We start from the raw sequence: 26,564 nt of genomic DNA on the forward strand, positions 1-26,564 counted from the left end.
AACAAGGAAGCATCTTTATGGGCATGGACCATACAACCTAAGACCACATCTTGGGGTCTCCGACCACTGCCAGACTCTGTTGTACAAATACCCAGCATTTCAGAGCTTCAAGTGAGCTGAAGCCATCTAACCGCTTTCTTTGAAAAACGTAAATTACAAGTATAAAAAAAAAAGCTAAAGAACATGATAGACAAAGGCTAGATATTCAATATTTTAATATTCATCCATTTTATTTTCATCATCACTCTGCCTTCCTGCACGATAACGTCCCAAGCCCTTCCCTGTGCTAGCAGCCTCATCCTTCTTCTTCCTGTCCCCTACCTGTGTGCCATTCACTATTTCTAGAATAACACAGAGAGAAAAAATAGGAGGGAGTGATTATTTGCATTTCATACGTTTCCCATTCATGAACATCAAAGCCCAATTTTCTTGAAGGTTCTCCAAGGTGAAGAATATTAGTAATTAAGTGGTGACTTTTTGGGAATCCTCATTGGTAATTCCAAACCCCCAGCCACCACCTTCCCTTCCAGACTAGTGTTTGTTTGTGTTATGGGGGAGAAGAAAGGAGAGAAGAGGGATTGCAACTTTGTTGTTCCTTTGTCTGGGTTTAGCTGTGTGACTCTTCAGATGCACACATCAATGCCAGGAAGTTTAGCTCTGAACCTTCTCTCTATTCAATGTCATTGTAATTAAAGTTCATCAGATAATATTAATTGAAGCAGATAGTGACACAAGACTTCAGAGTTACACTACACTTTTCCATCTGTATATTATCTCACTTGATCTTTAAAGACTGAGCTACATTAGGTGTTTAAAGTAAGAAAAACTGGGGCACCTGGGTGGCTCAGTCAGTTAGGTCTCTGACTCTTGATTTTGGCTCAGGTCATGATCCCCAGGTCACAAGATCGAGCTCCACATCAGTCTCCTTGCTGGGCATGGAGACAGCTTAAAATTCTTTCCCTCTCTCTCTCTCAAAAAAAAAAAGAAAAAAGAACAAAAGAGAAACTGACACATATAATAGTGAGGTGACTTTGACAAAATCAAAAGACTGAACTAAGGCAGAAATTAGTCTCGACTCAGTTTCTTATAGACCTGTATTTCTTTTACCAGCCTCTTTCAAAAACTATATTGCGAATCTTAACGCCTTTTAAGCACAGCATCTGCGTTACTAGAGATTGTAATTGTAACTCCAAGTAGAAGACCATTACAGAAACTTACCAAACCTTTTCCTTTGCAGGAGCCAAAGGAGACAGGGGAGCCCCAGGCTTACCCGGCCTCCCCGGCAGGAAAGGGATAGTGGGAGATGCCGGGCCGTGGGGACCCACTGGCATGACGGGACTCCCAGGACCACCGGGTTTTCCTGGCGCAGTCATCCCTGGCCAGAAAGGAAATCGAGGTCCACCAGGCTTCAGAGGAAACCCAGGTAGAGGGTCTACTTTTAAATAAGATAGAAGAATGAAAATAACGTTTAACAACAGCAGCTTTCAACCTTCCCCTGGTGTGACCTCTTTGCCTCTTTTTCCCTCTGGTCTTTACCTGCTTGCTCTAGCGGAGTGCAGCAAAGCTGATGGAGTTTTTCTTTCTTTCTTTTTTTTTTTTTAACTTTTTATTTAAATTCCAGTTAGCTAGGGCGCCTGACTTTGGCTCAGGTCATGATCTCACGGTTCATGAGTTTGAGCCCCGCATCAGGCTCTCTGCTATCAGCTCGGAACCTGCTTCAGATCCTCTGTCCTCCTCTCTCTCTGCCCCTCCTCTGCTTGCACAGGCTCTCTCTTTCTCTAAAAAACAAATAAACATTAAAAAAAATTCCAGTTAGTGAACATACAGTGTAATCTTAGTTTCAAGGGTACAATATAGTGAGTCAACGCTCTCGTACATCACCTGGTGCTCACCATGGCTATTGGTGTGATGGGGACAGAGGGGATCTGTTTGAAAATTAGTAATTACCAAATAAATAAGCCCATTTTTAGTATGCGTGCTGCTGAAGCGAGCACACCAAATTAATAAGCCTAAAAGAGAGAGATGCATCCCATCACCAAGATTTACTGAGTTGCTCTTATGGATCGAGTACCAGGCTAGGCACAGACCCTGTCTGGCAGACCTTCACCAAGGACAAACAGTCCCTGCCTTCGGCCAGCACTTCCCTGGCCTTGTCTCATTCTGTCTTAACCACAAGCCCATCAACACCCCACAACAGAAAGCATGTGTAGGGTCACACTGGGTGCAGGCTGTGCCCGTTGTCCAAAAACCTGCCGACAGCGGGGCGCCTGGGTGGCCCAGTTGGTTAGGCTTCCAACTTCCACTCAGGTCATGATCTCACGGTTCGTGAGTTCGAGCCCCGCATCAAGTTCTGTGCTGACAGCTTGGAGCCTGGAGCCTGCTTCGGATTCTATGTCTCCCCCTCTCTCTGCCCCTCCCCTGCTCACACTCTGTCTCTCTCTCTCTCTCTCTCAAAAATAAGTAAACATCAAAAAAAAATTTTTTTTAATTAAAAAAAAAACCTGCCGACAGAACCTGCCAGGTGCCCCCACTGCCCAATACTGACCAGCTCTCTGTAAATGCAGGTGACCCTGGTCCTCCGGGACCTCCAGGGAGTCACGTGAGAGGCTTGAAAGGAGACAAGGGGCTTCTGGGCAAGCCTGGCCCTAGAGGTCCACCTGGAACTGTAGGAGATGAGGGGCCACCAGGTCAGCCGGTAAGTGTGGGAAATTATTTTGACTTCTTATATTCTTCTACATTAATTGCCAGGATCAGATGTCCCCAGAGGCAATAAAAAAATGCCCATGTGTGATGCTTCTGAGCACCCAAGGGCACAGTCCAGGAGGTTCAAAGAATCCTAAGAGTTGGACAGATTTTGCCTCTAGAAGTTTGGTTTGTAGGGGACCCTTTTCCATGTCATTCCTGACCTTTTCTTGTTTAGACTCTGAACAATTTCAGTAATGGACTCTTAAAACACCTAACAGTTTGGGATCACTCTAGAGGACAATATCATTTTTCTGTATTAATATACTTTGAAAGTTATCAGTGAATGTCTATTTACTTTTTCCCCTTGATGGAACTTCCATGGTTTCTAAATAGCTGCCACTTCCTTCTCAGCATTTTCTCCCCTGATAAATACCTGCGTTTTGCAAATTCAGTTTAACTCTTTGTCAACCCTGCCTCTATTCTGAATACATCACAGTTGGTCAACATCTCCCTTAAAAACACAGCCCCTGAGGGGCACCTGGGTGGCTTAGTTGGTTAAGCATCCAACCTCAGCTCAGGTCACAAGCTCACCGCTTATGAGTTCAAGCCCCGCGTCACAGCCTGGAGACTGCTTTGGATTCTGTGTCCTCCTCTCTGCCCCTCCCCCGCTCATTCTCTCCCTCTCTCTCTGTCTCTGTCTCAAAAATAAATAAGGATTAAAAATTTTTTTTAGAACACAGCCCCTGAGACAAACACCCCCTGGGAGTAAGAACTCAGTACCCCCACAGAGTGGCTAAAGGAGGGAAGACTCTCACCATCTGGAACACCACCATTTTATAATCCAACCTTGGGCTATCTGGCTGCCACATCACCACATTGTCACTGCACAGTCAGCTTCTGGTCAACCAGAGCGTGTGTGTGTGTGTGTGTGTGTGTGTGTGTGTATGCACACGCTTTTCCTTATGAAGGACTTCCAAGTTTTCTCCATTACTTCCAGCTCTTGTCTGTTTGTGACTTAAATGCAGAACTTTCAAATTTCTTTTTTATAGCAGTCATTGTGTTCATCTAGGCTCATGCTCCCAGACTATGAAGTTCTCTAAATTCAGTCTCTCACCCACCCAACACCTGGGCCATCTTCCCTCACTTTCTTCTTGGCAGCATATTCGAGAAACCTGTCTTCCCCCTGTTTACGTCAAATTCTTGGAGATTGATGAGGAATTCAGAGTTATGTCATAGCTGCTCTGTGTTTTCATCAGTGGTGGGCAATGAGGTACTTTATTTAGCATGATGGCATGTGAGGAATCATGGGAAGTTCTCTTAAGTTCTCTTGGTATTCGGTTTCCAGGGTCTACCTTTTTAAAACTTTTTTTTTTTGAAAAAATGAGACATTTGCCCAGTCTTAGATCTCTCTCATGTTTTCCATGATTCTCTGAAAGTGGCAAACACTGATCCTAAAATCACAGAGAAAGTCCTTCCAAGGACACTGGGCTGTGGAATGTATTGTTTGGAAATGCGATCTCTCTTAAGTCCTCTGGTGCTTTCAAGGTCAGTCAGTGCTTCTACGTTTGCACTGGAAAGATAATTCTTCTTGGAGCACCTGGGTGGCTCAGTCAGTTGAATGTCCAACTCCTGGTTTCGGCTCAGGTCATGATCCCAAGTTTGTGAGATTGAGCCTGGTGTCAGGCTCGGAGCATGGAGCCTACTTGAGGTTCTCTCTCTCCCTCTCTCTCTCTCTGTCTCCCACCCTGCCCCTCTGCTCCTCTCCCCTGATTACACAAGTACTCTCTAAAATAAAATTTTAAAAAAACTAAAAAAAAGAAAGAAAGATAATTCTTCTCGATGGATGCCTAAACTGGCTCTGTGCCCTTAACAATCCTCTCCTTGCATGGAGTTGTGCCCTCCTCACCCAAGGGCGGGGCCTGGCATCTGCCCCTCCTCCCCGATTACCTCTGCTTCTGGACAACAGGCCAGACCTCAGGAGCCTGAGAGTCCTTGACCAGGTGGTTCCATTTTCTCTCCCGCCTTTTTGCACCTGACACCACCCGATCCAAGGTACAGGATTTTTCCTTCTTTGGTCTTCTTGCTCTAAAGACATTTGGTTTAGAGGCCAGTTTTGTTATTCTTGGCCTTTTTAATGACCTTCAGTTCCTTGTTTCCAAGTAATAGTATTGTTTCCATTCATATGGACAGTGTAATAGTAGATTTCACTTATGTTCTGACATGTAGCTCCTTTCTGAAGCTCTGATCCCTTGCCCCTTCTCCTGTGGCCTTGCTTGAGCATTCCATGGCTACAAGGGCAAGTATGAGCCCAAGGAGGGAGCGTCTCCTGGTCAGATCACTTGCATCCTTGCCAAAAGTGCATGTCAAAGTGTCCCGGATAACCCTTTCATGTTCCCAATCCCTGGACACCTTACTTCCACCACCACTCGGGCCGGGAGTAATTTATAACTCTGCCAACTTAGTTACAATGATGGTGGGTGCTACAATTCAATATGGGCTCTGTTGTCTTTGCAAAAATTACAAACAAAAATTACAATTTTCATTCTGGCAATCCAGTGCCTGCTCTTCCCGAAAGGTCTCCGGATACTGGTCAGGTCCATGTAGGATACAGAATATTAAGTTGTATTCCACACTCATACAACAGACATTAACACCCAGAAGTTGTGTTTGCTCTTGACCGTGAGGGCAGTTTTTGCTTCTGTGTTATTGAAAATGATAGTCCCAGGGCACCTGGGTGACTCAGTCGGTTAAGTGTCCAACTTGGTTTTGGCTCAGGTCATGATGTCATGGTTCATGAGATTAAGCCCCGCACTGAACTGACAGTGCAGAGCCTGCTTGGGATTCTCTCTGTCTCTGTCTCTGTCTCTGTCTCTCTCTCCCCCTCCCCAACTTGTGTGCATGCTCTCCCCCTCTCTCAAATAAATAATAAACTTAAAAATTAAAAAAAAAAAAAAAGAAAATGATAGTCCTCAGGAGAGATCTAGGTGGCAGAGGAACTATAGGAGGATTGGATTGGAAGGTAAAAATGGTATCTGTGGACCTCAGTTCATTCTGACCCAACGTATTATATCCTATTTGCTTAAAAAGAAAAAAAGGACTACAGTGACAATTGTGATTTTTAAAATTTTGTCTTTGGTACTGCTCCCTTTTATCTGAACTATAGGGAGCACCAGGTGCCCCAGGTCTGCCAGGGCTCAGAGGTGATCCGGGATTCCATGGATTTCCAGGTGTAAAAGGTACTGTTTTTGTGCACTACTCTTTGGATACAAAGATGATGATTGTGATTTATATTTTAGGGCACACAAATGTTTACGGAACTCCTCCAGTCATCACAGACAGGGTACAAATAGGACCTTGGTTATGAGTAAAGAAGGAAGACCACCAGAACCCAGCCCCAGGGGTCTTAAACACTAAATTCTGGCCTTAAGGATGGAAACTGTAGAAAAACTAAAAAATAAACAGTTTAAAGTGGTGACCGCTGAAATACTGATGTATGTTGGGAGAATACGGATGTGTGTTGGGTTGGGGATGGGGAACTACATCAATATCAACACTATTGCTTTGAAGTTGCTTATTTTCACTTGTGTGTGTGTGTTATAATGTTAAAAAGCTGAAAATCTAAGCAAATATTTACCAAACTGTTAATGGGGGAGGGTAAGTAAAGCTTTCTGCGTGAGATTTAAGTATTTGGTTTTTTGGCACATGTATTATAATCAGAAGAGAAATATAATTCGGGGGATCGTAAGTGTAAAATTTTCATGCACAAAAATCTAAATGTCAGGTTTCAGAAAATATTTCTCAAATCTTCCATAAGGATGCTATGACCTTAAATAAGGCTTTGAATATTATATTTGTTGTCTTCACTGATTAAATCCTTTGTCACTGCTTCTGTACAGTAAGGAATCTATTATCACAGACTATACAGTGTTTAGTAGTAAGTGTAGCCAAAAGGAACAAAGCCACACTTTCACAAAGGTAAACCCTTTCCGGGTCCAAGAGAGGACAAGGTGGAGTTCAAAGAGAGCCTAGCCTGTTCGGTACTTTCAACCACTGACTCTCCAAGGAGCAAATTCGTTAAGAATAAATCAAAGCAGATGATCCCAAGGAGTCCCAGTAGACATGGTGGGGGAGGGTGAACACGGGGCGGGGGGGCGAACAGGGCAGCCTGGGCACCATGTGTCCCACCTGTCACTCCCCACCTCCCAGAACAGGAATATCTAAGATTGGAAAAATTATACAAGGGCCCCACTAAAGAAAGAAACATCCTGGTGAAATATTTAGAGCTATTTAGAGGGGAGAGTCAAAAAATCCATTCTTTTGAAATGTGTTCCATGAAACATATTCCATTTTTTTCTTAGATTTCGGAACATGAAAATTTTTAATCCTCAAAAGGAGAAACAGTTAGGCTTCTTCTGATGTGTTTAAATAAATATGGACATCTTCCTGAGGTTCTGATACCAAGTGGATAATTTAGAGTGTAGTTTCCAGTTAACTTTTGATAATATATTTGGTTGTATTGTTTCCATAAATACCATATTTAGTATTAAAGTCTTTCTAAGAAATCAGACGTAACGCCTATATTATTTCAAGATTTTTAAAAGGAGTATTTCCCCAGGGGCACCAAGCATCCGACTTCGGCTCGGGTCATGATCTCATGGTTCATGGGTTCGAGCCCTGCATCAGGCTCTGTGCTAACAGCTCGGAGCCTGGAGCCTGTGTCTCCCCCTCTCTCTGCTCCTCCCCTGCTCGCACTCTGTCTCTCAAAAATAAATAAAGATTAAAAGAACAGTATTTCTCCAAAGCAGTGATTCTTTGTAAACTTTTATTCATGTCAAAGACTGGGAGAGAAATCATACCATTTTGATAGTTTACATGAAAGCAAATATTCCATATGTGTTCATGAGAATCCCTAATATAACTAATGGGCTCTTAATAAAGCTAGAGAAATAAGCTAAGAAAGTAGATAACTATGACAACTGATGTAAGCACTAAAATAGGTTTAATGTCACTTCATACTTTACCTTAAATATTAAATTCGTTTCTGAACGGAAACCGTGAACTTTATGAACTCTTCCTCTTCAATACTAAAATACAAAATCTTAATGCCTATTTCTAGAATATATTTTTAAATAAACATTAAGCATGATTGATTGGGTCCAAATAAAATGCCAGAAGTTGTAGCCATTGTCACAGAGCCCCATCACCTCCAGTCCTAACTCCCAGTGTCTGTCCTTACAGTTGATCATAAACCTCAAGAGCTGGGAAACCCACTGTTCTACATGGAATCACATTGCCTTTTTTTTTTATAAGGGGAGAAGGGTAATCCAGGATTTCTGGGACCAGTTGGACCTCCAGGGCAAATTGGGCCAAAAGGACCACCCGGTAAATATTATTCTCCTTAGTATTGCTCTTCATGAAGAAAGGGTAGCCCATCAGTGAACCCATCGTTTTCCTCTGCTCATGTCAATAGGTATACGTGGAGACCCTGGCACAGTTAAGATCATCTCCCTCCCGGGAAGCCCGGGGCCACCTGGACCTGTTGGAGAACCAGGGATGCAAGGAGAGCCTGGGCCACCGGGGCCACCAGGAATCCTAGGTGTGGAACTGACTGTATTGACGTGGATTACGAGCAAGTGGTTGAACCAAAATACCTACAAAGTGCTTTGGAAGCAAGCACTATAGAGTCTATTGAAAATATTGACTCTATTGAAACCTGTTGTGCAGTGTATAAGCTTGAGCAAATACACTTTAGGCACTTACGGTTGTTTTTTTTTCATTAAGATCAAGTATTAATTCTATCTTCTGTGACAACCATTGGTCTTAGAGCTCTTATTTGAAAACGATTACCTGAATAAACCTGAGTTCTGTGTGTGTAGTTTTCTCACACTTTGGAGAGCACTTGGAAGAGTAGTAAATGCAAATATATGCTTAATCTTATGAAATCTTATCAAAGTACTGGTGTATGGAAATTGAACTAACCCCTCTGTATAGGGTAAGCATACTGTAATAGACTTCTGAATGGAATTGTTGTGTTCTAAGTTTGCCTGAATTACTTCTGTGATATAAAAGAGACATGACTTATTATGTTGATCAATACAAGGGCATAGCAAATTCTGGAAGAGGGTGAAGCAAAATGGCAGCACAATTTTAAACCATTGTTGTCTCATATGTTTCTAGTCCATTCTTGAGGGTTCTTTTTCCCCCTGAGAAGTAGGATGTAACAAGTTGGATGACCAACTGTCCAAGTTTGTCCGTGGCTCAGTTTGTAAGACTTTCGTTGCCGAAACTGGAGAAGTCCCACATATCTGGGATGACTGGCCACCCCTGTTTTTTCCTGTATGAACCATTCAACACAGTGTTGGTTTTTTGCCTAGGACCCTGTGGGCCAAGAGGTAAACCAGGCAAGGATGGAAGGCCGGGAACTCCTGGGCCAATTGGAGAAAAAGGCAACAAAGGCTGTAAAGGAGAGCAAGGTAAACGAATGGCTGGCTTCTTCTATTCCCTTCTCTTCACTGACTGTTTCAATATCCAGAGAAGTCGCCTTTAAATATGTGACTGTAAGAGTCATCTACGTCTTTCAGTTTTGTCGTTTGCATCAAAAGCCAGGGACAAAACGTTCATTTGGAAGAAGATGAAAAACCAAGAATTATTGGAATACACCATCCTTCCTATCTCTCAACTGGGCAAGTGTCCACCAAATTTTTAGTCTGAGGACAAATAGACCTCATAAAGCACTAATTCTATTTTTGGAAAGGCCAATATTTATAGGAGTACTATTTAATAATATCTAGAGAAGTAGCATATAAGTACGTAGTTAGAAAAAATACTATCTTGATATGAATAGAAGAGCAACTTAGTATCTTTATCTAGGAAAGCCATCTTTCTTTTTTTTAATTTTTTTAATGTTTATTTATTTTTGAGAGAGAGAGTATGTGTGTGAGCAGGGGAGGGGCAGAGAGAGAGGGAGACACAGAATCCGAAGCAGGCTCCAGGCTCCGAGCTGTCAGCACAGAGCCCGACGCGGGGCTCAAACTCCCGAACCATGAGATGATGACCTGAGCCAAAGTCAGAAGCCTACCTGACTGAGCCACCCAGGCGCCCCTACGAAAAGTGATCTTTAAACTATACCATTCTTGAATACCACATGGCTGAACAATTCATGTGTATCCTGAAGAAGGCCCTCTCCAATTAGTCTAGTGGAGGTGAAGGAAGGTCCTGCTGCTGAACTTAAAGGGCAAATAAGTGGGGCCCTGCTGGTAACAGGACTCCTGAAATGACAAATAGGTCTGGAAGGCTGTGGTCCAAGGCCATTTTTGCTGGCTGTAAGCAGGGTCTCTGGAACCAGAGGGAGCACACGGTTCTTAAAATTGAAGGTGTTTATGCTGGAGACACGACTGAATGCTATCAGGGCAAGAGACGTGCTTATGTGCACAAAGCAAAGCACAGTGACTCCTGGTGGCAAACCCAATAAAACCAGAGGCATCCTGGAAACAGTGGCATGGCTTATGCCAAATTCCAAAGCAACCTTCCTGCTAAAGCCACTGGCCACAGAACCTGTGTGATGCTATACCCCTCAAGGATTTAAACTTGCTGACAAGTAAGGGCACCTGGGTGGCTCAGTCAGTTAAGTGTCTGACTCTTGATTTCGGCTCAGGTCACGATCTCACATTTGAATTCAAGACTCACGCCGGGCTCTGCACTTACAGTGCAGGGCCTGCTTGAGATTCTCTCTCTCTCTGCCCCTTTCCTGTTCATGCTCTCACTCTCACTCTCAAAATAAATAAACATTTAAAAGAAGGATAAGGATCTAAGAGTTAAGTAACACAGGTATAAGCCGAGAGCTCGGCCTCTCGCTCAGAAATGCAGAATATCGTTGATCGTGCATAGTTGTACAGCAGCTCACCTTAATTTCTGTCATACTCACCTAATCAAAATTCCTGTGCAGGGACCTCAAGGCATCGTTTGCTTGTGGCCAATTATAGCTCTCTGGGAATGAGGACAGATGTGGGGAAAAGTAAAGAATGTGTATCTTCTCTATCTGGATATATTAAAAACATATGCTTTTGGGCTACTCCAGTAAGACATGAGACATAGACAGATTTAGATATGGCTTGTTTTTAATTTCAAAGAACGAACCAAGGCTCCCAGACAAGACAGGGATGGTGGGGAGACTGGAAAAAAATATAATCTTGGGCTTTAACCAATCCTCATGAGAAGCACGGACTTCTGAGCAGAGACTATACTGGGGTGCTGCCTGGCACCATAGCATGGTCGTTTGTGGGAAACAACAATCCTCCCTTGACTCATGGGCCCCAAATCCAACCCTCTCTGTATTTCTTTAGGACCCAAGGTGGGTTGGGTAGAGCTTAGGGTACAGTGGAAATGGATCAGGGGCCAAGGGGGGATGGAAGCAGGTGCCAGTATCATCAATAATAGCTATTTGATGAAGAAAGGGAGAGTAAAGAACACGACGATGGAGAGAAAGGATATTTCTCCGGTACTTATTTAGAAAGTGACAAGTTGGGGCACCTAGCTGGCTCAGTCAGAAGAGCATGCGACTCTTGATCTCGAGGTCATGAGTTTGATCCCCACAATGGGTGGAGAGATTACCAAAAAAATAATAATAGAAAGTGACAAATGTGCCTTACTCTAAGTGCAGAGGGGAAAAAAAGTATACAAATTACTTTGCCTTAAGCTCATATAAATTTTAAAAACTAACCCTTACCACAGTCAAAGTCTTTTCCATTCTATTTGCCTTACTAATTAAAAACTTCCTTGAAGTTTGCACCTTTAAAAAGAACTTTCAATATTGTCCATGAATGTTTAGTGACTTTATCAAAAGTGTCTCCTTGAATAGACTTCCAAAATATAGATATTTGATTTAACTTATTTACCCACATTGTAGAATACATTCATTGGTACCGAAAAAAAAAAAAATGTACCTAAGACCTATCAGATGCAGGCCACCGTGCTGGACACCGCAGAATGCAAAGATAAAAAAGACCTGATCTTGGGACGCCTGGGTAGCTCAGTTGGTTGAGCGTCCAACTTTGGCTCAGGTCATGATCTCATGATTCATGGGTTTGAGCCCTACGTCGGTCTCTGTGCTGACAGCTCAGAGCCTGGAGGCTGCTTGTGATTCTGTGTCTCCCTCTCTCTCTGCCCCTGCTCCACTTGTTCTCTCTCTCTCCATCTGTCTCTCTCTTTCAAAAATAAATGAACATTAAAAAAATTGGGGGAGGGGGAAAAAAAGACCTGATCTCAAAAACTCATCATGCAATATACACAAATATTTATAAGGCATCGTGTGATAAACTAGTGGACATTTAATACTGTTTGGCCATTTTGTAAGCCCCTCTTTTTTAGGACTCCTTTACAGAGGGGCTTAACAGATATACATAAACATTTAAATCGGTACTTCCGGAAAATGAGTTTGAGGTTTTGTTTGTATTGCAACATGTATACCATGTTTGTTAAAGGACCCCCTGGTTTGGATGGACTGCCAGGCTTGAAGGGCAAACCTGGAGACATTGGACCACCCACAACTGCAACAGCCATGAGAGGCTTCATCTTCACCAGGCACAGTCAGACCACAGCCATCCCTTCCTGCCCAGAAGGCACACAGCCGCTCTATAGTGGGTTCTCTCTTCTTTTTGTACAAGGAAATGAACAAGCCCACGGACAAGACCTGGGTAATGTCCCAGTCCTTGTTTTCAGTCATTTTCTTCCATATACAGATGGTCAATTTTCATAGCATGGGGTACTTCTCTCTGAAGCTAAGTGTAAACAACCCTGAGTGCCTGACAGCACTCCTTGAAGACCGTGAATAAGACAACACAGGCCTAACGTCTAATTTTCATTCTGGAAACGTGAAGCCCTGGAAGGAGCCTTGCTTGTGAAATGTTGATCTAGCTCGTCCTGTTGAATGCAAACAATTTTCACTGAAATCACGTTTGCTTCTGAGTCTTACAAGTAGCATCTTTTCTCAAGCTTTGTCTAGTTATTAGCTATTATACGCATAGGAAGAACTGGGAATATTTTGAAGTAAAAGACATTTTTCCAACAGACCTCTACCAGTCCTCAAGTGCTAGGCTCATTAGAAAGGGTCCCAGGAAGTTTTAAGGGTGGGAGAAGGAAGATGTGTTTGCTTATTGGATCTTTGATTTCTGTCACTGTTAAAACTTTGCAAATAACACATTCTGCAAGTAACTCTTTTGTGTTGCCTTTCTCATTTTTGCCATAGGTTGTTTTAATCAGCCTTTAGCTAGCAAGGATACTCAAAATGATTTTAATTTACTGACAGTGATACTCAGTCTAATGTTTCATTAGGAACCCTTGGCAGCTGCCTGCAGCGATTTACCACAATGCCATTCTTGTTCTGTAACATCAATGACGTATGCAATTTTGCATCTCGAAATGATTATTCATACTGGCTGTCAACACCAGCTCTGATGCCAATGGACATGGCTCCAATTACTGGCAGGGCCCTGGAGCCTTATATTAGCAGGTAAAAATCTAATCCCTTAGCTTTGTGATGGGACCAGGTCAGTCACTTCATTTGTAACGGAACGTAGGGCAGCAAGTACATCGCAGTGCGCGAGAGCGGGGATGCCACATTCTTCATTTCGTGTTACAGATGCACCGTCTGTGAAGGTCCTGCGATGGCCATAGCTATCCACAGCCAAACCACTGACATTCCCTCCTGTCCTCACGGCTGGATTTCTCTCTGGAAAGGATTCTCTTTTATCATGGTAAGGAGGAAAGAACAGCAAAGTCATAGTAAAGATTGCCCCTAGAATTTTACGTTGGACTGGGTGAAAGGCGGCCGCCGGGGAATGAAGCCGCCTGATGTCAATGGACACAGCATGCCATGGACATTTGCTTGAAAATCTAGAAAGATACTTTTTTTAAAGCAAGTTGGGGTTTTTTTGTAAATAAAGAAGCATTAAAAAAATGACTTCATCCACAAATTCTAAATAAGACATTTAGGTGAAGAGTAATACCATATTAGTAATGGAATGCCTATATTTTTACCTGGCAGCTGTTTTATATAGATAGATCTTCTGTAATCCTTATGGAAGCCCTAAAGGTAGTTTCTATTATCTGCAGTGGTATGCTAGTAAGTGGTAAAGCTAGGATTTGAACCTGAGTCTGTCTGCTCCAAAATCTTATTGCCTTACACTGTGCCCCTTTGACATTCCTATGAAGACGGGAACTAAGAGAAAAAGACTTTTAAAGAGATTCCCCAGATCTAAGTGCTAAATGAAGAAATCTATGGACTGACCATCAGTGATTGTGCTAGCTGCACATACGTGGTGGGTGGTTATTCATATTTTGTGTAGCATCATTTAGGATACATTATCCCCCCTTCTTTACTGAAAACATAGTGATGAGTTCAGAAGGTGATCAGTACTATAAGGGAAATAAAGAAAGATAAGGAGAGAGATTGTGAAAGGGACAATGTCAAGGAAAGCCTTCCTCAGATTATATTTAAGCAGATCCCTAAACTCTGAGAACAAGCTAGCTGAGGAAAAGGTGCATTCCAGGCAGAATAAATAGCTTTTGCTTTCTTTTTGATGACTATCCCTCAACTTGGAAGGTAGCTAGAGTATTAGCAAATCTGGGTAACGAAGCATAAGAAGTTTAGTTCATGCTATTTTCTTTTCTTATTGTCTATTACCCGCCCCCCCCCCCCCAAGTGTAGAGCATTGAAAACTTGAACGCCACGCACAGAATTCTTATTCAGAGATTTTTACCTTGACAGTTCACAAGTGCAGGTTCTGAGGGCGCAGGTCAGGCTCTGGCATCCCCCGGGTCCTGTCTGGAAGAATTCCGAGCCAGTCCATTTATAGAATGTCATGGAAGAGGAACGTGCAACTACTATTCAAATTCCTACAGTTTCTGGTTGGCTTCATTAAACCCCAAAAGAATGTTCAGGTAACTATTCAAAGTCAAGTTTAACCTGATGACTCAATCACAGACTTATTCAGAGGTTGCCCTGTTAGATTTTCGTTACCTGGGTGTTGATGATGAACATCGGAAAGATCTCATGCCAACAAAATCCAGTTTACCTTGGCACTCGCAGTGCCAAGTGTCCTACAGTGAACAAATAGCCATGGCTTTGTACTACTGCACCAATAAAGACCCCCAAAATGTGATTTCTGTCACCACCAAACATATTTAACATTTGTATATAAACTTCTAGCAAGTGACAAACAAAACCACTAACTGATCTGCTGCTCTTAATTTACTGCACTGGCAGACTTGTGAGTAATATAGACTATTTAAATGGCAAGCGTGGTTTTTATTACAAAACAGGATTTGTGAGTTTGCATCACAGCCTATGTTTCCTTACTGCTGCTGAAACACAACTAAATTATAAAATGTCAACAACATTATAAAATGTCGCAACAATATACCTCCTGTAATAGAATTTGATGAGCTCCAATAGTTATTAACAAACCTCAAAGCCAGCAAATATTCCCTTTTTATCTATATTGATGAGATTTTTTTTGTTTTTTGCTTTTATTTCAGAAAACCTATTCCATCAACTATGAAAGCTGGGGAGTTAGAAAAGATAATAAGTCGCTGTCGGGTGTGCATGAAGAGAAGACAATGAAGAAAACAGAACTGTTCTTTTTTGTCCTAAATAACCAAGTAATGGTGCAGAATATGCATTTATTTGGGAAGTTTTCTCTAACCAGACAATATGGTTCTGTGATGACTTACTACAAAGTTTCTATTTGTTTCCCCACACAACAAAGCATTTCTTCTACGTCAGTTCTGTCATCCGGGTATCTAAATATGGAGTTTCCCGTGGCAAGGCAGACTTGGCCAAAAATACCACTGAGATCATCTTCCATTCGTATCCGGTGCGCTAGCTCCATGGCGAGTGTATAAAGTTTGATGCCACAAGTTAACTGGATTTGCCCCCTTCTAGCCCAGTCTTTGAGACTCAGGGAGGCTAAATCGCTTTGAGATTGCGCCACCAACCCCTCCCTAAAGCTTTAGCCCCTGGGACAGGAAGGAGATGGGGGCAGGTGGAGTAATAGAGCCTCATGAATTGTACTGTACTTTCAGACCCGTTCAGTAACCGAAGGCCTGAGGAAACCAGAACCGAACTAAGGTTCATGGATATTCTAGGGCTCTTTCAAAGGTACCCAAGACTAAGGCCAAAAGGGGGTTTCCCTAAGGCCAAAAGGGGGTTTCATATTTTTTTAAAGCTTTGTTTTTCCACTGAATTCATTTCACCGCAGCAGTACGACCTGCTTGTGTTCCCATGGTTACCCTTACTGAATTAATTTTAATAGGCTGATGTTATACACATACTCTGCGATGTATCTCACTTCCGTTTTACCAGCTCACCCACACAAATAACAAGGACACTACTTCTTCAATGTGCACTTTAACCCCATCCCTATAGATGGTCAGAAAACTTAAGACATTTGTTGGCTAATCGGGCTCCAGGTATTATTCCCTTGCTGTGATCCATTCATATTCCATTTAACCTGGGCATTTCCAGATTAATTCCCTGGCTATTTCTCTAATTCATTCTTTTGTAAAAAAAAAAAAAAAAAATGTGTTTTATATTACATATTCTTACCAACCGTGTGGAAAGAGTTGTGTAAAAATCTTAATGTACAAATTGTATAGTTTGGCAGATATAGGTCTTAAAATTTGCTTTTCAGTGTGTTGATACATTCCCAAGGTTACTTAATTCAACTGAACAAGCATTTCATTCAGCACCAAGCCATGTCCTAGGCATGGTGCTAAATTATAGCTAAGGGGGAGAAAAAGAGACTTGCTTTTGACCTGATAATCCAGAAGAGGTGATGAACTTACTGCTGCCATTAAGACTCCCACATATCCGAGCTGGGGTTTTTTTTCCCCCTTTTTTTCCTTTGTCACTGTCCTTCACTGTTGTTATATGCATTCAGCATAATTCAGTAGATCTCTGTAAAGGTTTACAAATAAGATCTTTGCCCAGGGAAAGCCCAGGATATCTAGCTTCTCTTAGGCATTGCAGAAGCCAGGTAGGAACAATGTTAAGAAAACAAAGGTCTGCAAAACTCTAGAAACCACTTGTGCTTGATGGTGACACTCTCTGATGGATCTGAGGCCAGGTATCCTGAGGCCAAGTTCTGAAGATGCTTCTTGATCCCCCCAGGTGGCCTCGGTGGTGCTGATATTCAAATTCAGGTCACTGCTTCTGTCTCAGTTGCGAAGTGAAGGTGTGACCGCACAGGACAGCACACACTGTGACTGTGGTTCCCATCCTTCGCTGCTCACATGACTGCCATCAAGACATTTGTACATTTGAACGTTATAAAGTGCATTTTACTTAGTTTACGTAGACTCACCTCATATTAAGACTTTTTTGCTCTACAAATACCCTACGGTCCCAATCGTACAATAATGGCATAGAGGGCTAACTGACGTCCACAAACCCTCTGTAAGCCAGTAGTTCTCAAAGTGTGGTCCCTGGACCAGCTGCATCAGCAGCATCTGGGAACTTGCTACGAATGCCCATTTTAGGGCATCGCAGACCTACAGAATCAGAAACTCTAGGGGTAAGGCCCAGAAATGTGAATTTTCACAAGCACTCCAGGCGATTGCCAAAGCACTCCATGTTCGAACAAGTGCTGGAGGCAAACAGCCAAGAGAAGATTCTGCGGGCAGTTACCTGGCACCCCTGGCTGCTATAGCTCCATCTGTCCCTCTCTTTGAAGTCCCAGATCACAAACGCCCTGAAGGTCGGCTAATTTTACTAATCCAGGAAAGCCCTAGATTGGTGCTACAGCCAAAGGACTGGCCTCCGCTTAGCCAAGCCTCCTCTCCTCTGGCCGCTTATCAGTGTTTAACTTCTGACAAAGACAGGCTGTGCGAAAGCCTTACATTCCAGTGAAGCCATTAACAGCTGCTCCGCCATATGTCACACGTCTGAGACTGACCATTGAAACGCAGCTCCCCTGCCTCGCTTTCCAGACGCCTAGGAGTAGCTTATAGTGTTAGGCAGACTTACCTTTGTAGATAAAATGTAAATACCTTGTTTCTTTTAAAATTGGGGCTTCAACTTTGGAATTTCACAGTGTGCTAAAATAATGGATTTCTCAGAGGTCTCTCTTTTTGCAAGGTAAACATTATTAACTTATTTATGAAAGTATTACAATAATGCTAAATTTGAATTTCAGTGCTAATTTAACTTACAAAGATTTTTCTATGCAGCAAATGTAACTTACTGCAACTAAACTTAATTTAATGTTTACTCTGTAACCAAATGAAATATATTTAAAATATATTGAATATTTTATATTATTATATCCTGACAACATTACAATGTTGTAATGTACTAATATTTCTGTAATTATAGTTAAAAATTATTTTATTGTATTGTCTAAAAATAAAATTGAAAAAATGATATCTGGTCTTATTTTTTTCAAAATAGAGATAATTTTCTGAGTTGTAAAAATAATATATATTCACTGTTAAAACAACACATGATGCAAACTTAGGAAGAATATAAAAATTGCCATGATCTAACCCGTCACGCTCACCCAAGATAAATAAGGTATATGCCCTTCCAGAGTTTTTCCCTGTAAATATGTTTTTAAACAAACTTGGGATAAAAACATGCTATTTTGTTACCAGATTTTTTTTAACTTAATACTTTATGGACATATTTTCACATCAATAGACAAGAAGTAATCATTATTTACACCACAGTCCATTACATGGATTTACTACATAAGTCGATGAATCCCCAATTGGTGGACACTTGATTTAGTTTTATTATGAATATATTGTACATATTTCTTTTTTTTCTTTAATTTTTATTTTTTTTTTACTTTTTTTTTAATTAAAAAAAAATTTTTTTTTTTTAACGTTTATTTATTTTTGAGACAGAGAGAGACAGAGCATGAACGGGGAGTGTCAGAGAGAGGGAGACACAGAATCGGAAACAGGCTCCAGGCTCTGAGCTGTCCACACAGAGCCCGACGCGGGGCTCGAACTCACAGACCGCGAGATCATGACCTGAGCCGAAGTCGGCCGCTTAACCGACTGAGCCACCCAGGCGCCCCTTTTCTTTAATTTTTAGAGAGAGAGTGAATGAGAGCACACAAGCAGGGGAGAGGGGCAGAAGGAGGGAGAGGGGGAAAAGGAGAGAGGGAGAGAGACAGAGAGAGAGAATCTCAAGCAGGTTCCATGCTCAATGTGGAGTCCAACGTGGGGCTCGATCCCATGACCTTGGGATCATGACCTGAGCTGAAATCAAGAGTTGGACACTCAACTGACTGAGCCACCCAGGCACCCCCTATTGTAAGTATTTCATTTCAATTTTACTGTTACTTCCTCAGGATCAATCTCTAGAAGGAAAATTATAGCATCAAAGGACTCCCACAATCTTGGTCTTTGATATACAAACAAAATGTTCTCCAGGAAGGTTGTGAGAATTTCAAGCTCTATCAACAATGTAAACACCCATCTCCTTACACTTTTACCAATTCTGGGTATTGCTGTTACTTTACAATTCTGCCTATCCCATTTTAATTTATATTCTTCTCACTACCAGTGATTTGTCACATTTAATGGATATTTGCTTTGTTATTAGTATTTTTTATTAGTGCTTGTTTTTGTTTTCCTGTGAAGGGCCTGATCATATCTTTGCTCGTTTTCTATTAGGGTGTTTAAAAAATTTTTACAAATCAGTTAAGAAAATGTATAGATTACCGAAATTATGGGTCATACGTTTTGATGTTTCCCATTGATAATACAAAAACTCCTCATTCAAGGGAACATATTCGTAAAATTTTAAATGTAAAGAAGCAGTAAAGAGGAATGCTTTTCACATGCAAAATATGAAATTTTGTAAGTAAGGAACTTTCAGGCTGTGTTAAATGGCAATCAGAATAATCAAAGGAAGAAGGTGAATGAACAGGAATCCTGAGTAATAGTTCTAAGACAAAGAAAATTCTTGCTCAAATACATATTTTAGAAGTATTCTCTTAACTGGACCCAAAATCTAAATTGAAAACATTTTGAGCCAAAAAAAAAAATGTTTATTTAAATGAACTTATTTTTACTGCTGGCAAGTAGAGGATTGAATGACAGTGGCCATTCTCTCTCTACTTACAAGCCTGTTTGGAAGGAAAATAGTGATCAGTCTCTAACAGATTCTTAGCAACCTACTGACAGGGCACTCACAGAGTATTAACAGTGCCTAGGTCACCTCACCCTATTCCCAGCTCTGCCTACTGGAAAGTGAGAAAAAACCAAACACGGAGTAAAAAGTAAATGATGCTGTATAACCAGACTAAATCTTAAACATTCACATAAATATGACCTTCTCTCTCGGGGTGTTTGCAGACTCTAAGGTAAAAATGCTGACATTGCTCAAAGACTTTGTAGAACGGTTGCTTTGGAATTATCATGAATTACAGTTTGTCAGCCAAACCAGGAAATGGGTCTTATCACTTTATACCCAAGACCTACACGATGCTCAAGATATTTGGCTCCACAGAAGACATCCAGATGAGTGAGACACAGACCTTGGTCTCAAACACAGAACTTCATCTGTGGTCTCAGCACAGAACAAAAAATACGGCGAATACATAGATTAATTATAATACTGGACAGAATGTGATAAGTGTTACAAGAAACAACAAATAGTGATTCAAAAATTGGAGGCTTCAGGAAATAATTACAAAACAAGGAATATTTTAGGTGGTCCTTTAAGGCTAGTTAAGATTCCAAGAAGCGAAAGGTCGTCAAAGGCACGATAGCATTCCAGGTGTCAGGAACAGCATGGATAAGGGTAGGCAGGAAAGCATGGAGCTATCTCAGAGAATAATTTGTGGTCAAGAATACATAGAATATAAGAATACATGGAATACATAACATATGGAATATACGTATTCTCTGTATATGGAAACATCACATACACATACATACACAAACAGTGGTAAATAAAGTGGAGTAGTAGGAGTTAGGGCCATATTAGGTAGACTTTCAAATACCAGGTTGAACTTGTACTTCATTGGCTGGTATAAGAGCCAGTGAAGATTCTGAAAAAAGAAAATGATCATATAAATGGTAACCTAGAAGGTCTAGTGTCTTATATACTGCCCTTGCCAGGCTATTTCATAATTTCAAGTGTTTTTAAAAATTACTGGATTGCTGTTATGGACTCCTGAATTGTAGAGAACTATAAATCATCAATTTCTTTTAAACCTAGGGCTTCAAATTTGGGATGTCACAGTTTGTAAAATGAGGTTCTTTGCCAGCCTCTAGTAAGAATTAGAGGGGAAAAAATGATTGTAGAGATGGGGAGGCCAGTTAAAAGGTCATCAGCCCAGATGATGGGTAATGGTCTAGCAGGGGGAAAAGAATGGACAGAGAAAGTGGACAGTTGGTATTAAGATGAGGGAATCTGAAGCGGGGGGGGGGGGGGGGGGCGCTTGGGAGACAGTGAAAGATGACTTCAGAGCTTCAGTTTTAAAACTTGGTGACTGGAGTGCTCGCTTCGGCAGCACATATACTAAAAAACTTGGTGACTGGAAAAATAATCTTGCCATGAACTAAAAAAAAAAAAAAAAAAAAAAAAATTTCAGGAGAAGGTATCTGAACTGGGAAGAGGGAGAAAATTTGAGTTTGAAACTCTGTTGGGATCAAAACTCCAAAAGGGCACTTATGAAGAATTGGCTAGAACTAGTGCGACAGGATGAGACTAAACAGATGTGTTATTTACATTTGTATCTATTCTTAGGGAAGGATGATTTGCCAGTATTGTGAAGGGGTCCCAAGTACATTAATTCTCAAAGTGCTTTCCAAATTATTTTGAAGAATGGTAACATCTCTGGAATATCTTTAGATTCTACAGTAGTCCCTACTCATGTGTATGTCCTTGTTGGGCTGTTTGTTAAAATCCAGGCATATAAAATATTCCGTGATTTGCTTCAGTCCGTACCAATGTCGGTGAGTATGGTACTGAATTTCCCGAAGTTAGTAGTTAGGGGTTTAGATCCAGAGAGGGCTCTCCGAAAGCTAAACAAGGCTGCTAACTACTTTGAGTCCTAACTTCTCTTTTAACAGCATTCTCATCTTGAAGGATTGGAGGAGCCACTCGGGGCAGGGGCCACTGTTAAGAAAGACATCTAATAATTAGAGGGCTCGACTAGAAATCAAAATTGGAGCGTGGATCACCACCAGAATTGGCGAAATATACAGATTATTAGGCCTCACACCACAGAGATTTGGGTGCAGATAGTTCTGAAACGTAGTCATATTAAGTGGCTACCGAAGATTTACCTTGTAAACACGTGGGTCTTGAAGATCACCAACTCCAATAAAGTTTAAGCGTGAAGCCAATTTGCACCGCCCTTGCTTTGTTGCCTGCGGTTGGCGCTCTTTGCCCTCAACAAAGATGTCCCCGTATCGCCGTCGCCCTGCCCTCGTTCCTGTGCGTGAGCCTCACGTCCGCCCTTCCCCGTGTCACATGACCACGAAGCTGCCTCAGCTACGGTTCCTGGCAAGGGCCAGCCCCGGCCGTTCTCGCGTCTCTGCCGGCCCGCTGTGGGCCGCTCCGGCCAGTGCTTTGACCGGGCGCCTCCGTGCGCTCGGCCAACGGCCTTTGGGAGCGCCCACCCGAACGCCCCCGGAGCCGGCGGGCGGCGGCCCTCGCCCGAGACACTCCAGCGGGCCCAGGGGTGAGTGGTGATGCCTTCCCGATCCGGGACCCGCGGCCCGAGCCGGCTTCTCGGCCTGGCGCCGCGGCCGTGACCATCCGGCCGGCGGAGGGACCCTCGGTGACCCCGGCCCGTTCATGGGGTCGCCCCGAGTCCCGACCTCCGAGCTCTGGCCTTTCCTCCTCCTCCTCCTCGGGGCCTTGCCGCCTCCTCGGTCCCCGAGGAGCTCAAGGGAGAGCAGCACACGCTCCTGCGAGCTTTTTCGGGCTAACCTCTCCCCGCCTTTCTAGCTCGGGGTCTCATTTTGACCACAAATGTGGACTTTCCTGGCTAGAAAATAGTTTGGGGGAGGGGGTTGAGAAACCTTGGGGGCGTCCCGAGAGCTTGAACGCGGAGCTTTGCTGTGGTCTTCCCTCATCCTTCCCGGCCAAGGCCCCCGAGGCATCTTTCGGTATGATGACCTTGAACCAGCCGCCTACGGACTTTACAGTTTTGGGTTCTGGTTTGTACTTTGTGGAAAATGACGTGTTCGCAAAGGAAGGCCTGGTTGGAAGCTGGTCGGCCGCGGGAGGCCCCTTGGCCGGGTCCGTCTTGTAAGCAGCCTTCTCCCAGGTGTGGATGGTGGGAGTTGCTTCTCGGATTCCCTTCCAGGAGCTGGGAAGCCGGAGGAAAACTCGAGCGCCTGTTCCTCGGAGCCTGTGACCTTGGTCTGCAGGGCGAGGCCCCTTGGATGGTGCAGGAACACCCCGGGCCGCGTCCTGCGTCGTTAGAGCGAGGGGCGCTGTGTAAGGGATGAGGAACCTTTCAAAGTGGTGGCATCTTTTGGTTGCAGCAGATAAGAAAAGCCCCAGGCCCTTGTTCCCAAATGTAGAACCAGTTGAATTCAAGCCTCGCAAACACTGAGAGACTTGATCGGAAGGACCTTAAATGTTTTTCTCTCCTTACATTAAATTAAAAAAAAAAACAAAAAACAAAAAAACAAAATTGTTTCTTTGTCAATTTGGTCGGCTAATGAGATCTCGAAGGAAAAAAAACCCTCAGGAAAATGGATTTGGAAAGAATTAGAACGATTTGATTGTACTCAGTGGTCTCTCCCCATATAATTAAATTATGTGTAGGAACTGCTATCTTTTGGGTTTCAGACGCATGAGAATTGCTTTTTGCTGTTCTTTCCAAAAGGAAATTGTGCGTTCTGTCCCTTCCTGTGTGATAGGGCTGCCCCATTGTAGGATTGCACAGTTTAGCTCTTGCTTTCCTCCCTTCTGGTGTTGAAACTTGTTTTCTGTGGATGCACAGCCTTACTTTAAAATTTGATAATTTATGTTTTTCTAAGTTTTCAGTGACATTTCTTTAAACACTGCAGTTAATCCTGGATCGCTACACCCTGATTTGCTAATACACCCGTTTGTTTAGTTGCTTGAAAAGAGAATTGAAACAGGGTGACCTATATAAAAACCTTAAACTAGGTCCACACAATAAGTGATAAAGAACCAGACACTTTTTTTTTTTTAAATAATTGGAGCATTTTATAAAGCTTTGCAACCACAATCAATTTGACCCAAGCTGTTTCCGTGACTTCCTGGGCTGTTTCTCTGGGTTCCAGTGTTCTGATACAGAGATTAAAGTCAAGCTTGAATCATTGTGTCCCAAAACTGGGACACTTTCCATGAGTGGGGTCTGACTTGATTCTAGATAGTATATGGATAAGGATTGTTTCAAATAGTTATGTTTTTGTTACCTGTATGTATAGATACATCAGATCCGTGGTTTGAAGGAGTTATGTAAAATTTCCTTTCAAAACACATTTATTCAGTATTTTTTAAAGTTGAGATAAAGGAAGAATGAAGTGTGGATAAGAGAAAACGTATAGTTTGAATGTGGAAAACAACGATGATATCGGTAAGTTACTTGTGTTTGGGAAGTACTAGGCTTAGAAATTAGAGGTCTAAGATCGTCGATGATTCTAAGAGCGATTTGGTCTCCTTAGTTATACAGTGGAGTATTGTGGACCGGTTGCCTAGTAGATTCTAATTACAGAACCTCAGGAATTAGTGTCTTAGCTCCAAATGAGAAGTTTATTTTATGTATTGCCAAAACATAATACCAAACATGCTATAGTCTAATGAATGAGGGGGTTAAAATAGATTCTTATCTAATTAGGACAGTGCAGTGTTAAATCTTAGAAAAGCTCCATTTACTTTTTTTTTTTTTTTTAATCTTTATTTTTGAGAGAGAGATAGACAGAGTGTGAGCAGGGGAGGGACAGAGAGAGAGAGAGAGAGAGAGAGAGACAGAAGGGAGCCAAAGACACAGAGGGAGCCAAAGCAGGCTCCAGGCTCCGAGCAGTCAGCACAGAGCCCATCGCGGGGCTTGAACTCATGGACTGTGAGATCATGACCTGAGCTGAAGTCGGAGTCTTAATCGACTGAGCCACCCCGGCACCCCAGACCATTTACTTTTTAAATTTAGGTAGCTCAGATAGGCTGCAGGAGAATGTGGCTTTTTCCAGAAGTTGTCTTTTCAGTGTCTACCTTTATGATCTAAGTCTGATATTTTACAAACTGAGAGATTCTCCTAAGACCAGATGTTGCTATAGAATGAAATGTTGAGGCTCAGTGGGATGTACCAGTGGAAAGCCAGTAAGAAGACTGAAATGCAGTAAACGGAGTGGGGGGGGGGGGGATAGCACATTTCAGGGATATAATGTTGTTTGGTTATCTTTGGCCCTTGCATATTATTATAAAACTTCAATTTATAATGTCACATTACGATAATCCTTTTGAGATATGTCTTTTCTGTATCATAGTTGAAGATAAGCTTTTACTGTGTTTCAGATGCACCCAAGAATTGCAAGAGGTTCTCTTCTAGAAAGATGCACAAAAATTGATAACAGAGGTTGCCCGTGGGGACCTGGGTGGTTATAGGATAGGATCTGGTGGGACACTGTATTTTCTCTGTGTGTTCTTGCATGTGCCTGTATTGCTGGTTCAAATTCAAACACTGAAGGAAAGTTGTGAATGAAATTAAATAAATATGAAATTAAATTACGTATTGAATAAAAATAGCTGAATGAAAATTTAGCCGATACATTTGTTCCTTCTTTATATGTGTATATGCATTTACACGTAATTGTTAAGATTCTTTTATATTTAAATGCTTTTCATCTGCCACATCTTTCTAAATTCACATCAGAAATGATGACAGTTCTTTATTTTATCTTGCACTAACTGATGAATGGTTGTAGGGCCCTGGCCTTGGGACTAAACTTGGTGGTGAGCTTGTTAATTTTTTCTTTCATTATTGGCTTCTTAATGTAAGGTTGTATATCTTTGGTGACTTATCACTTAGAGGATTTCCAGCACTGCGTCCCTAACGTTGGTATCATGTCGCTTCTCAATTAACTCCTGTTTTTCTCCCTTAGGGACAAAAGTGGCTTTAAATCCAGCATAGGCACCTTGAAGGAAGTTAAAGGATTTAATATGAACCACAGAAGCAGATAGTGCCGAATAGCAAGCAGCCACTGGTACACATTTGTGAGTAAAAATTTTGTCTTTTGCCTCTATTTTCTTAGTCTTTAAGCCATCTGCATGCCAGATCCTCAAAGTTCACACCTTTGGGTAAAGAATAAAGGAAGCAGTTTAGCAGTCGTAATTACTAATTAACCGCTTGTCCCTAAGTAACTTGTTGCTCCCTAAGCAACCTCCAAGAACTGTCCTCAGCATCTCATTGAGTGAGGTTGGTCAAGGGTAGTAACCTATCTCTGACATGCAGGTTAGGAGATACCCCAGGTATGACTGGCCTTTAATTACCCCAGGTATAACGGTCTTTAATTGTTATTGCCCTTGATTTATATATAATACTTTTTGCTGAAAATTCAGTATAATTTGGCTTTTGAAGTCATTTCCTTTTAAAGAAACCATTACTTCTACATCGGTTTTTTAGGCCACGTCAAGTACATTTACTTCTGACCTTTACATTCTCGTCGTGATTTCTTCATTTGTGTTGTGCTTGTCTTAAAAAAGAAAAGGACTTTTATTCCCCTTCAGAATATAACGATTAAAGGAGTTTTATGGCAAGATGTTTGTTTTTAATCTGACTTCACATTCTTCTATATATTTGATTAGCTTTATCCCGTTTGCAAAATCATAAAATAGTGACTGTGCATAAAACCATCTTCATGATTTTTCAGACGTAGAA

General features: G+C 42.0%; 2 protein-coding genes and 1 long non-coding RNA gene across 11 annotated transcripts in view; 2 read left to right on the forward strand and 1 right to left on the reverse strand.

Moving 5' to 3' along the window:
* Positions 1-18,103, forward strand: part of COL4A3 (collagen type IV alpha 3 chain) — a 137,593-nt gene extending 119,490 nt beyond the window's left edge. For 4 of the 6 annotated variants that reach the window (XM_053215879.1, XM_053215881.1, XM_027048864.2 and 1 more), the window contains exons 42-52: positions 1,238-1,423; positions 2,565-2,695; positions 5,849-5,921; positions 7,996-8,067; positions 8,156-8,281; positions 9,060-9,158; positions 12,165-12,377; positions 13,015-13,192; positions 13,322-13,436; positions 14,450-14,622; positions 15,220-18,103. In XM_053215879.1, the coding sequence (XP_053071854.1) occupies positions 1,238-1,423; positions 2,565-2,695; positions 5,849-5,921; positions 7,996-8,067; positions 8,156-8,281; positions 9,060-9,158; positions 12,165-12,377; positions 13,015-13,192; positions 13,322-13,436; positions 14,450-14,622; positions 15,220-15,304 (1,451 nt within the window). In that variant the 3' untranslated portion in view covers positions 15,305-18,103. Of the gene's footprint in view, positions 1-1,237; positions 1,424-2,564; positions 2,696-5,848; positions 5,922-5,981; positions 6,478-7,995; positions 8,068-8,155; positions 8,282-9,059; positions 9,159-12,164; positions 12,378-13,014; positions 13,193-13,321; positions 13,437-14,449; positions 14,623-15,219 lie in introns of those variants that run through there. The other 2 variants (XM_053215880.1, XM_053215882.1) reach the window with 2 other exon arrangements.
* On the reverse strand, positions 199-14,500 carry LOC128314138 (uncharacterized). Its single transcript, XR_008295593.1, has 2 exons — positions 14,442-14,500; positions 199-1,778 (listed from the first exon to the last, which is right to left on the reverse strand). It is a non-coding gene; the product is annotated as an uncharacterized LOC128314138 (long non-coding RNA).
* Positions 18,104-22,248: 4,145 nt separating the features above from the next.
* The window catches only part of MFF (mitochondrial fission factor), a 35,783-nt gene continuing 31,467 nt past the window's right edge, over positions 22,249-26,564 (forward strand). For all 4 annotated transcript variants that reach the window (XM_027048884.2, XM_027048897.2, XM_027048921.2 and 1 more), the window contains exons 1-2: positions 22,249-22,388; positions 25,789-25,900. The gene's annotated coding sequence lies outside the window, so the exon portion shown is untranslated. The remainder of the gene's footprint in view (positions 22,389-25,788; positions 25,901-26,564) is intronic.

The sequence above is a fragment of the Acinonyx jubatus genome, chromosome C1 (genome assembly GCF_027475565.1).
Source record: "Acinonyx jubatus isolate Ajub_Pintada_27869175 chromosome C1, VMU_Ajub_asm_v1.0, whole genome shotgun sequence".
Taxonomy (NCBI): Eukaryota; Metazoa; Chordata; class Mammalia; order Carnivora; family Felidae; genus Acinonyx; species Acinonyx jubatus.